General features: G+C 48.5%; 1 protein-coding gene across 1 annotated transcript in view; it reads left to right on the top strand.

Moving 5' to 3' along the window:
- LOC119168292 (E3 ubiquitin-protein ligase Trim9) overlaps window positions 1-13,027 on the top strand; it is a 279,442-nt gene that overhangs the window by 216,158 nt on the left and 50,257 nt on the right. The window contains exon 2 of the mRNA XM_075867132.1: window positions 6,709-6,804. Within this exon, the coding sequence (XP_075723247.1) occupies window positions 6,709-6,804 (96 nt within the window). The remainder of the gene's footprint in view (window positions 1-6,708; window positions 6,805-13,027) is intronic.

Below are 13,027 nucleotides of genomic sequence, written 5' to 3' on the forward strand. Positions count from 1 at the left end.
GATAGATAGATAGATAGATAGATAGATAGATAGATAGATAGATAGATAGATAGATAGATAGATAGATAGATAGATAGATAGATAGATAGATAGATAGAGAGGGGGGAGGAAGAGAAAGAGAAATGAAGTCGTGTTACCTGAGGCCCCTGAGACCCCAAACTACCACTAACAGTTTCGTTTAGCTATAAGTTACCCTTTTCGCATATTCCCTTTTTTTTTCGCTATTTCTACTGATGCTTGCCTTGTAGGAAATCCCCCATAAGTGGGTTCAGCCATCTTTCTAGGCCCCAACCAACCAACGAATGCAGCTGCGTAGCTTGGGGCAGCATGCTCATGCTCTGCCTTTGGCAAAAGCGCCACGCACTCCATCTGACGCAGCTCGGACTGGCAGTCGCAGTCTACTAGGTGGCCTGGAAATGTGCCGTTTTCGCGAGCCGTGCATTACGCAATACGGTGTCTACATTAGAGCACACTGATACGCCGTTCGCTTGCTCCGGGGTTGTACGCTCGTAATCGGTGTCTGCTGCTATCTTACCGTGTGCCCGCATCGTGGTGGACGGAAAGGAAGTGGTGCACGGGCGCGCTTTATGGTTGGCAGTCTCACAACAGACGGGCCAGAGACTACAAAGAACAGAAAAAGAAAGCGAATGTTCGTGAGACGGATAAGAGTGGTTGGTGTGTATGAGTGTCTTACAGCAGGCGAGATACTACAAATACAAAAAAATAATGGGGGAGGGGGGATGTTCATGAGATGGGTAACGAGGGTTGGTGTGTATGAATGCCAGTCTTACTACGGGTGATGCATGACAAAGAAATCAGGGAGAAAGAGAGAGAGAGAGAGAGAGAGAGAGAGAGAGAGAGAGAGAGAGAGAGAGAGAGAGAGAGATGAGGGGATGGGGGAATGCTCATGAGACGAGCAAGAAGCGTCGCTGTGTACGGCGAATAGCGTGTGCGTATAGCATACATACGGTGGTCCAACTTTTCATTGCGTGGCTATAGAGTGAGTACGCGCGTCGGCAGCAGCAGTAGTGACGTTGATGCCCCTTCGGCGGCTGCGCTAATGAAGCTCCTTAACGAGCCCCGCAGTGGCGCCTCATCTCTCCCCGGTGGGTGTGGTCGCAACACCGGGTTCTCCACCCCGGGGGCCCACTGCTGCTGCTGCCGCCACTGTCCTGGGCACGCCATAGCTGCTGCTGATGTTGCTGCTGTTTGTGAAGCGCGCCGCTCATTTTCTTGGGCAGCTGGCGCTGCCCTCGAAAATGAAGCGTGCGGTTCCTGTGCCGGGCGCGCGACAACGTTCCGTTAGCGCGTCTCGGTGTCGTTTGGGTCCGTCGAAAACAAACAAACAAAAATTACTGAACGAGGTCCGCCGTCGCGCTTTCCTTTCTTCAGCAATCTCGCTAAAGCCATCCAAGCACACGTACGTGTTACAACGCGTCAGTGCTTGGCGGGTAGACTAGGCATCGCCTTCCTACGGGAGAGAGGAAGTGCGCAGCTTTTCGTAAGTGATTCCTCAAAGAGAGAAAAGAAGATACAAGTGAGCCCCGTAACTGTCTGCATCTGAGTGCGACACCTCAGCAGGGGCTCACGAGGAATGGGGTTAAAGAAGGATTAAAAGTGATAAGGATAAAAAGAGATAGGGATAGAGATGAGGACACTCACATACAGGAGTAAGGAGAAGATAGAGAAAGATGGACACGGTCGCAGGAGTCCGAGGATGGTGCACCACTCAGCGAGAGCTTCGCGGCATCAGCAGATTGCATTGGGCGAGACGGTCAGCCAGAGCTGCGCTGTCGTAGGAGATCTCGGGGGCACAATCGGTAGTAGTTACGCTTAGTTGCGCCCCCTCCCTCTGTAGGGAGAGGGCGCCAAGCGCCGCGCGCTGTAACGCATATACGTGTTGTTACGGCTTAACCATTAAAAAAAAATGGGCGACGAGCAGACTGCAGCGCTCTCTCTCTCTCTCTCTCTCTATCTATCTATCTATCTATCTATCTATCTATCTATCTATCTATCTATCTATCTATCTATCTATCTATCTATCTATCTAAACACACACACACACACATGCGCGCGATATTTGTAACCGTATATCTTTTAAAGTTGAACCTTCTTTGTAAGCCTCCAGGTTTCTGCTCCGTAGGTTAATACCGGAAAGATGCAGCTGTTATGTACCTTCTTCTTGAGGGATAGCGGCAATCTACCTGTCATGATTTGAGAGTGCTTGCCGTATGTGCGCCACCCCGTTCTTATTCTTCTAGTTACTTCAATCGCGTGCTTCGGCTCCGCGGTTACTACCTGTCTTAGGTAGGCGTACTCTTTTAAAACTTCCAAGTGCCCTGCTACCTACATCGAAGCGCGGTTCCCTTCCGAGGTTATCGTACATTACTTTCGTTTTCTGCAGAATAATTTTAAGACTTATCTTTCTGCTCTCCTTGTCTAATTCAACAATAATGAATTGCAATGCTTAAATTGGGGATGACGCGTTGAGCGATGGAAAGGAATATGATAGCTGTAACCTTATATGAGACAAGAAGGGAGCAGAGTGGGTCAGGAAACAAACCGGGGTCAAGTATATCATAGTTGAAACCAAAAAAAAAAAAAACAAGTAGACGTGGGTCGGGCACGTAGCACGTAGGCAGGATAGCTGCTGGTCACTAAGGGTAATTGACTGGATTACCACAGAAGGCAAGTGGGTGAGGGGGAGACAAAAAGTTTGGTAAGCAGGTGAGATGAGGAAGTCGGCGGGTATAAATTGGCAGCAGCAAGCACAGGACCTAGTTTATTGGAAGTCCGCAAGCACATTACCTAGTTTACTGGTGGAACATGGGAGAGGCCATTGTCCTGCAGCGGGTGTAGTCAGACTGACGACGACGATGATGATCTTTTAAAGTTGCCGGAACTTGCGCGTACAAGCGCATGATAAAAGCGGAGGACAACACAAATGTGTGTGCCCATTTTTAGCAAAGCCTTATCAATATTTAACAGTAACTCTCCCAGCTTGTCTGCTTGTTCTACGCAGCTTCTTACGCGCGTGTCCGCTTGTGGTACGACTTCCCTGCGTTTCAGCAACGTGAATCGGTGCCCGAACTTGCACAACATTCACTAATTCTGTGCCCAGGGGTGTGTGTATGTATGTGCATCTATCTATCTATCTATCTATCTATCTATCTGTCTATCTATCTATCTATCTATCTATCTATCTATCTATCTATCTATCTATCTATCTATCTATCTATCTATCTATCTATCTGTCTGTCTGTCTGTCTATCTATCTATCTATCTATCTATCTATCTATCTATCTATCTATCTATCTGTCTGTCTGTCTGTCTGTCTGTCTGTCTGTCTGTCTATCTGTCTATCTATCTATCTATCTATCTGTCTGTCTGTCTATCTTATCTATCTTATCTATCTATCTATCTTATCTATCTATCTATCTATCTATCTATCTAATCTTACAAGCTGCCACTCTAGCGTCGCCAGCGCGAAGTCAGCGACCGGGAATGACAGCAGGTTGGTTCGTTCCGTATGCAAGCAGAGACAGTGAAGAGATCAGAGACGTGAGAAAACAAAACAACTTTACTCTAGTGATATTGCAGCACACGGGATCTAATACAACACTTCAATACAACTAACAAAATACATCAACACTTGATACAACTAAAAATATATAAAACCAAAACAATAAACCAGTTTACGAGAGAGAACTATTACAGGCTACACAAACTAACAACAATAGAACTACGGAGTAGAAAGTTCGAAGATATGAACGGGTGAAGGCATACGTGTGATGACCGGCCGCGTTGCGTCCCCGACGATCGGATGCGAGAAGTCGAAGAGAGTTCTGGCATGACTGCGACGTCGGCGGTGTTGCAACGCTGGTGGCTCCGGGAGGCTAGTGCTTGCAGGTGACTTCGAGCAGGTTGAGCTAACTCGAGGCGAAGTCCTGATGTCTACGTTGCAGACGTTAATATCGCGTCACAACTAGACGAACGGCTAAGTTTAGGTGGCCAGCCGATACAGAGCCTCACTAACAACTTCTAGAAGAGATGCTTCTTGATCTGTTTCTACACCATGTTGGTCAGCGACTAGTCTGCCTAGCAGGGCAAAATCCTGCGCTTAAATCCCCCTCGTGTCTCCTCGCTCTCTTCCTTGGGGACAAGAGACCTCTACATGGGTCCAATCATGTGCGTTTAATTGATGAAAACTCCGCCCCAAAAATATTTTGACCCCACCCCTTTTCAATTGGGAGAGGGCCCTCAACTAGCGAGAGTGACAACCTGTCGGGTTGTTGTCATACGGCTTGGCCACCAGAGCATTTCCCACGCTTTTCCCCGTGGAAACGGTCAATCGTTTGGCTCTCAGCCGGTGCGTCTCGTAGTCTAATCCTTGTTCGGGGTATACCGCGGCCTTCTACGACCTTGCAGACGCCGCCGCAGTTACAAAAGGGTCGACCGTCGGCGGCGACGTTCTAAGAAGAGCACCCCATTCTGCACTTCTCGGCTCCCTTTCATGCGCTCGCCGTTCTCACGGTCAGTGGGGGAGTACGGCGCCCGTTAATTGCCGTGACGCGGTGTCGCCAAAAATGGCCGTCCGTGACAATCTATCTATCTATCTATCTATCTATCTATCTATCTATCTATCTATCTATCTATCTATCTATCTATCTATCTATCTATCTATCTATCTATCAGTTATTGTTTTTTGCGTAGTTATTAAGGCCGCAGATGCACGATAGAGTATAACATCCCAATTCGAAAGCAACGTTCAAGACGGTCGCACTGGCGCGCTTTTAACGTGTTTCCCGGAAGGTTTTCGGTGACGACAAGCGGCATCCACTCGTATTGGCTTCAACCGCGGTGCGAGCCGTACTGTACGGTGGTGCGTGCCGCCGCACTTCTCGACTCGCGGTACAGAAAGTCAGGTTCGCGTGCTCGGAGTCCATATACAACGGGCGGCGAGGGCGCAAAGCCGGCGGGCACTGCGGCCACTATTAATCACCTGTCCTCGCCTAGCTAGAGGAGCTGGACGGTGCCTTCGTACACGAGGCTGCGCCAGCCGCCCGGAGCTGAACGCCGCCTCCAACTGCCTCCTAACCGCTGCCCTAAAGAAAAAAAAAAAAAGAACTGATCCGGCGTTGTGCAGCGCGTACTCGCGGGCTCCGACGCGCTGTTTATTAATCAGGGAAGCCTATTGTTTTCGGCTCTGACGCCGGGCGGCAGCCGCGGGCGCTGAGTATGTGTACAGAAAAGGCTCCGGGGTTCAGTATGTAAGCATGTGGGTTTACGGTATGTGCGAAGTTGTCCGTGGTTACTGGTTTTTTTGTTTTGTGTGTGTGTGTGTGTGTGTGTGTGTGTGTGTGTGTGTGTGTGTGTGTGTGTGTGTGTGTGTGTGAGAGTGTGTGTGTGTGTGTGTGTGTGTGTGTGTGTGTGTGTGTGTGTGTGTGTGTGTGTGTGTGTGTGTGTGTGTGTGTGTGTGTGTGTGTGTGTGTGTGTGTGTGTGTGTGTGTGTGTGTGTGTGTGTGCGAGCGCGCGCGCGCTAAAAGTGTTGATGCCCGTGCTGTAGGGGTGTCCTTACACCCTGTCGCGTTGTGCCCCACCAGGTGACGGCACAGCGGCTGGTGGCGGCGGGGAACGGGGAAAAATTGTCTCGACACTGTCTTTCCCTCCCCCTTCTATCTCTCTTCCCACCCCTGCGGCTAGAAGTGTTTTTGAATGTGGCGTCACAGCCGGTCGCGCGCTCCTCTCGGACCGCGCGTAGCTCGTTTTGCGAGGACGGCAGCCGCCGCCAAGCCACAACAACGTGGGCTGCGTTTTCCGGCGATATCGTGCGCTTTCCGATATCGTGCGCTTTCCGGAGATATTCCGGCGTTCACTATATACATAACTTTATTGGACGTGTAGCAGAGGAGGCGCAGCCAGGGGGGAGGGGGTGGGGGTGCGAGGTCGAACCTTCCTCCGCCCCCTCTTCGAAATTCTCTGATTTTACTTGTGTATATATACGCGCACACTTACAAATGCATGCACACGCGTAAAGTATGATCCCCCCCCCCCACCTAAAAAAAAAAATGTTGCCATGATAGTGATGTATAATAGCGTAAACGATGAACGCGATAACTCGTGACGTTGAGAGAATATGGTGTGAAGCAGCTTTTTCTAAACCTTGTTCTGAAACTAAAATAAAGCGCACTGGTCTTGTTCATGGCCTAGTATCAACCAATGAAACGAAAGAGACAACGAAGCCAAAGGAAACAATAGAAATAATACTATTTGTCACTTTTTTTAAATGAAGGAAGAAACACAGAAGAGACATATAGGGGCCCTTCTCCCTCTCTCTCTTTCTCTCTCGATCCTTCGCGTTTCAAGAATTGCGCCAGCAATAATGAGTTCAGCAGACCAAGGCACCAACACGCCCAGGAAAAAGTTCGTCTAGATTGCCAATGATGTTAGTGCTGTGGGCGTCCTCTAGATGTCTCGACGAAGCGGTTGTCAAAAAGTGGTGCGTGTTAGCGTGTCGCACGTTTTCAGTGCGACCTACATTTGCCGCCGCATACTATTAGTGTATAATGGCGCATACATGAACGCGAAAGGGCTGGTGGTCAGTAAGGCCTTAACCCGGCAAAGTCTTAACGCCTTAAACTGTTTCTTATTTTTTTAACGATCCCCACGGTGATCCTCGTTCTCTCTCTCTCTCTGTCTCTCTCGCAGACGGAGCTGTCTCAGAACCTGCAGGCACTCTCGGAGAAAGCCAAGACCGCCACCGAGTTCATACAGGGACTCAAGGGCATGTCCGAACGAGTACACGTGAGTAGTTTTTTTTTTTTTTTTTGTCTCGTTGTAGCAGTTGTGGCGAGTGATTGTGGGGCGCTTGTGTGTCGGGTCTTCCCGATATTACGTACGCTTATATAATACACATTCGTTATTTCGAATGAACAATAATGATAGCGATTGGATTTGTAAAATAAGAAAAATAATATAAAACGAACATTGCCGTAGGCCATGGAGTTTCCTATGAGGAGCTCTGGTGCTCTGCACTAGGAGGAGCTCTGGTGCTATATAGTGTCTAGAGAAGTTGCAACGTAGCGTGCTTAAGCCGGTATGGTAATGACGGGCATTGCGCGGATTTGTCTAAACTTCGTTGTTTCGACTCAGTTTTGCTTCTGCGGCTTGCGTCCGCTTGTCATGAGGCGAAGTTTAGCTTTTTTTTTTTTTTGCAGCTTCGCTTCACCGACTGAACTGTTTCGCGTCTCACGAATTCAAATCGGCTAACGATGTTGACAGGGATCCGTTCTTTTATCCGGAACAAGTGCCGAAACGCAGCTATAAACGAAGCCAGGAGTGCGTTCCAAGCCGTAAGCTCGAAGATAGGGCAAATCCTAGTACTATACCATCTCTATACCTCTTGCTCGTTATTTCAAGTTCGTATTAGTACATGCAAATACACAACAACACTGGTTAGACCCATAGCCACTGGCTAGTAAGTGGTCTAATAAAATGTACATTTAAAAATGACCATCTCTCCTCGTCAACAACATCGGGGCTCGTAGCGATTTTGCTAGCCATAAGCTTTATTAAACTGTCAACGACACCGAAAAAGTGGGTGGTAATTACAGAATCTCTGGCGGCACTCGAATGTGTGAAAATTGCCACTTCAAGACGGATTCATGTGCGTATAGTATACGCTATACTAAAAGAACTTTCAGAAGCTAGGAAGTCGAATAATCGAGTGGCATTTCAGTGCACGGGTTCCCAGTCACTGCCGAATCGAGGGAAATGAAATGGCAGATGAGTTGGCGAAAACCGCTCATTATTTTACGCAAACGTGTCTCGTTCCTGTATATCAATATGATGTAAATAGAATTTTAAGAACAACGAGACGTGAATTATGCTTGTCTACCTGGTTCACAGACAAAACAAAGGAATCGATCCTGTATGCTGTTGATCCTAATCTTGACTTGGAACTGCCCACACAAAGCATTTCCTACTTCGTATTCAGCGTGTAACATCGTCAGTATGTTCATGCGGCAACGATGACGAGGACATCTATCACCTCTTTGCTCGACTGTCGGTAACACGACACACACCGAAAGCGACTCCAACAGGAACTCCATAAGTTAGATACCGAGCGGCCATTTGCGCCGAATACAATACTAGGCCCATGACCATCTAAAATAAATGGCAAAGCAATGAAGGCGCTGCAACAGTTTTTCGAAGAAACGAAGATTTGTGACCACTACTGAGCGGACTATAGTTAAAAGTGAGCGTGGTGACTACGTGTTTGTTCTGCCCATAGGAGAACTTTTGCTCTCACCTATGTTGCACTGTATATAGGTATACTATGCTATTTAGTTTTTTTTTTTCTTTATTTGAAAAAAAATCAAGTGGAAAGGGTAGCCGTCGCCAAGTAACGATGACAAAAACTCCTTCGTTTATTCTCTATTTCAATAAAAAAAAACAGGTTGTTCAAACAAAGCAGATATAAAAAGTACACTTCAATCGTAACAAGAAAAAAAATTGAAGCAAAACGAATAAAAAAGAATCATGTTTGCATGGCAGCCATCGTTCCCATGGTCGCTGAACGATCGCAGCGTCGGAGTTACCTCTATAAATATTCTAGGAAACTCTGTGCCTTACGCATAAGCTTCATATGACTCAAAGGCGGAAGCCGTCTTTATCTTCTCAGTTGATTGTATTGTTCACCGCCCCCCCCCCCCCCCCTGCCCCTAATATCTTTCTTCTTCCAACGTGGCCTCCGGGATTGGAAGCATTGGAAGGTTTGTGCGCTTCGAGGGGTTTTTATGCCATGGCTCCCAGAAGGGTACACCTCTGATTGTGGGACGACGTCACGCGATGAAGTCATAATGTGGCGTCACGTTAGAGACGTCATCACAACGTCACGAACTTCAGCGACATCTGACGTCACGATATTTCGATATTTGACGATATTGACGATATTTATGACGATATTTCGCAGCACTCTTGTTGGCGCCGCAGTCGCGGATGATCAATTTTCGCTTTTACGGGGCATCTAATTCTTTCGCCCTGAAAAAAAAAAAGGGCTATGCGAATGTTGGTATCCCTGGGTAAACTTGTAGATCAAGATTTGGTAACTTGGAAGCTGAGAAAGATTGTGTAATAATTGTCATAAAAACGCTTAAAACTATGAAACACGAATATCAGAAAAGTCATCCTCGTACCATCTGTACTCTTTGGATGGTACAAGAACCGCCGCCCAGATTTCTCTCTATAGTCACTAGTTTATTGGGAACTCTTCGCATACGAAATTCGCGTTTAAATAGCCCAGTTTGGCAACATTGCGCTACCTGCTTGCTCAGTGCAGAAAGCCGGCCTAAGCGAGGAAATCAAGCTGTATGTATGTGTACGCTACACCACACGTGGGCCGTCGATTTCGGGAGGCTGGCGTTGCGTCCGCCGTAATTATTGGGTGGCCCCCAGATTTCCGCCTCGCGCGTCAAACGAGCCGTGAAGCCCCCCCCCCCCCCCCCTCCCCCTTTTCACTCCCAGGTTCTGCTCCTAGCACATTCTCTATCCCTCTCTCTCTCTCTCGCTCCCTGGAGAAGTGTCGGCGGCCAGCGCTTCCGTGGAGATGAGCGTTGCCTACTACTACGTTCCGCGCCTCGATGGTATCTTCGCTTGCCGCGCTGATCGTCTCTTGGGTAGAAGAAGCTGCTAATCCCAGAAAAGGTCTTCCGCCCCGCCGCTCTGATTCCCCAAGGAACAAACATGCGCGTGGTCTGTGCTTACGCTATAGCGAGAAAAAAAAAAAAAACGGCGTATTTCTCTCTCCTCGTGGCGACCTTGTACGGTTAATCGCAGTGGTACTGCACTTTTCGTCAGCTGTGAAGGAACGCTGAGAAGAAACACCTATTATCGTGAGGCGCCAAATAAGCGAAAGAAGGCCCGCTCCGCAATTATATAGCAGACAACTTGAAATAAAGAGTAATTGTACATTGGGGTTGATAAAAAAAAAACTATGACTAACTCAGCCGGCACCATTATTATAACAGGCTTATTGAAAAGATGCAGTAAACATAAACCGTGTCCTAGTTTATTACGCATTAACAGTTGCACGGTAACGTGGCGATGGAATTTAAGCTTTAGATATTGTCTCAGGAGACCCATTGACCGTGAGTTCTTGGGAAATTGGACATTTTAGACTAAATTATCACGTATTTGTGGTTTGAAGAAGCGAGCAGCTCAAAGTCATTGTTAAAGGTCTAACATCTCATTGGCCTGTTATTACGGTGCAGTGATAATTACGATTGTTGCTCTCAGGTGCAGCAATGAGGTAAATCGAGACGAAACCCAAGGCCGTCGATTCAGCGCTTCGATTCAGAAAACCTAGCTCAACGGCAAGCAGAGTTCACCTTTTGCTAGGAAGTTGTGCCGTGAAGTTGACTTTACCTTCAGGAAATGAAAATTTTTTCATGCGAAAAAAGAAGGGGGGGTGGGGCAAAATTTCACGTGCTTCGCGGAGAGTAGCTGTCGTCTTCTGCCTAAGTTCTACCGAACTGAATAAAGCTCTAATAGCCACATTGTACGCGCAGCTAACCACGAAGCAAAATCGTTGGCCATGGCCGGAATGCATACGCTCGCAAAGCGAGCGGCTTGTTACGTCACGGCTAGCGAGTGCACCATTGTCGCAGACTGTCGGACCATTTGCGTGTTTACAAATAAAAAGGTTGTTGTGAATAAACTTTTCGGCCAAATGCTCTGGAATATCTCCAGCCTGTTTGTGAGCATCCAAGGATTAACCCACAGAGCACTGTTTTATGATCGAGAATTGGGTGTCCGTGCGGTCCCTTTAATAGTATTTTGTATTCTACGGAACGACATGTAACGCGCAGTACGTAACGCAGTGTAGTAGGCGTACCATCTAGCCTCTCCACCACCACCGCTACGGTGGCGTCGTTGGCGAAGAACTGCAGGAGTGCCTGGCGCATAAGGAAAGGGTCAACAGAGGAAGAGGTGCCGTCGAGTGGGGGGGGGGGGGGGGAGGAGATGACGTGCGTGATTGAATCCACCACGCACGTGCGACTCCGATAGGAAAGGAGAGGGAGGTCAGTGCGGGCGCGTATGCCGCAGTCATCATCGGCTACGGCGGGACGTCGAGGTCACCAACCTGCCCCGATTTCTCGGACGTTGTTGGGTCGTCCGCGGGGCGTCAGACCGGACCGGATGCCCCCATCGTCTACGCGGGCAACAACAGGCTCGCCTACAGGGGTCCGCGCTCTTTCCCCGCGTGCGACGCGGCGTGACTCAGCAGCGGCCGCAAACAGTGGTGGCGGTGGTGCCTTTCTTACCAGCCACGTGCTCTTTCCTCACCGGATATTGCATCTACGGCACCCCCACGGTTCCTCTCGGGAGGGAGCGTGGCATATCCTCTGGCCGCTTAGCCCGCGGGCAGCGTATATGATGCGCGCACGTTAAAGGTCTCACCCCCTTTTTTTCGTCGAGTGCGCAGGTTGCGCGTTCCGTAGAGTTTCCCTAATATACGCTAGAGGGCCACTCTGGCGCTAGTGTCTATGGGAGCTGCAATGCACGGCGCTTGAGCGAGCATGGGAATGATGGGTAGTAGACATATTTGCCGTCTGTGTACCTTACGTTCCTTTTGGCTTCGCGTGGCTTGAAGCTAATTTGTCACGAAACAACAATCGGCGTATCATTAAACTTCCTTCTATCTCTCTCTCTCGGCCATAGATTTTCCTAATGTGCACTAGAGGGAACTCTGTCGCTAGTGTCTATGGGAGCTGCAATGCACGGCGCTTCAGCGAGCATGGGTAGTACACAGATTTGCCGTCTTTGTACTTTACGTTCCCTTTTGGCTTCGCGTGGCTTGAAGCTAATTTGTCACGAAACAACAATCGGCGTATCACTAAACTTCCTTCTCTCTCTCTCGGCCATAGAGTTTCCCACAATACTTACTAGAGAGAACTCTGGCGCTAGTGTCTGTGGGAGCTGCAATGCACGGTGCGTCAGCGAGCATGGGTAGTACACAGATTGGCCGTCTTTGTACCTTACGTTCCTTTTGGCTTCGCGTGGCTTGAAGCTAATTTGTCACGAAACAACAATCGGCGTATCATTAAACTTCCCTCTCTCTCTCTCTCGGCCATAGAGTTTCCTAATATGCACTAGAGGGAACTCTGGCGCTAGTGTCTGTGGGAGCTGCAATGCACGGTGCGTTAGCGAGCATGGGAATGATGGGTAGTACACACATTCTTATAATGTTCGTACTTCTGGCCTGCTTCTGGCTCCGTGTGTGTTCGTGTGGCTTGGAGCTGTTTTTTTTTTTTTTCACGAAAAAAAAATTTGCAAATGTTCAGCGTTTGCGCTTCGCAGCCTTATTCTTTCAGACTTACCTTTCCAAATCGGGTCACGAAGTTCAAAAGAGTTGGCTCTTTCTTTCAAAACAAAACCGAAACACAACAATAAACAAAGCCGGAAGTACGATTCGCCGCCCGCAAATACGAAGACACTAGGCAAATGTGTGTACTACCCATCATTCCCATGGTCGCTGAACGATCGCAGCGACAGAGTCCCCTCTAGTTAATTTTGGGAAACTCTGTGGCACGTTCCACGTTTTCGTGCGGTCGCAGTTTCGGTACGCGCGCCTCGCGGCCACCGTCCGAGGAGGATTAAAGAAATTGCTGGAGTGGAAATCATTACCTAGGAGTGAAGCCGTGCTCTTGGCAAGATGGCGGCTGCGGCGGCCATCTTACTGGGGGCATGATAAAGTATCACAGTTCAGCGATTAAGAACGGAGCGTTTCTCTCGAACGCCCAACGAGTGTAACGTGGAAACTTTTTCGGGTCACATAGTGCTCCAAGTGCGTCTTAGTGTTACTAGTTTTCCTTGGTGAGTCTCCGATCGGAGGCAAACTACTTGGGAAATTCAGTCACCCATACTCGTTTCTGTCATCTCGTCGGGAACAACTATCCTATAATATAGAACTAACGTAGCATTTACATACCATATCAAAGCCACTTGACCTTTAGGTGGGCACTAT

This window comes from Rhipicephalus microplus, chromosome 6 (genome assembly GCF_043290135.1).
Source record: "Rhipicephalus microplus isolate Deutch F79 chromosome 6, USDA_Rmic, whole genome shotgun sequence".
In the NCBI taxonomy this organism is placed as follows: domain Eukaryota; kingdom Metazoa; phylum Arthropoda; class Arachnida; order Ixodida; family Ixodidae; genus Rhipicephalus; species Rhipicephalus microplus.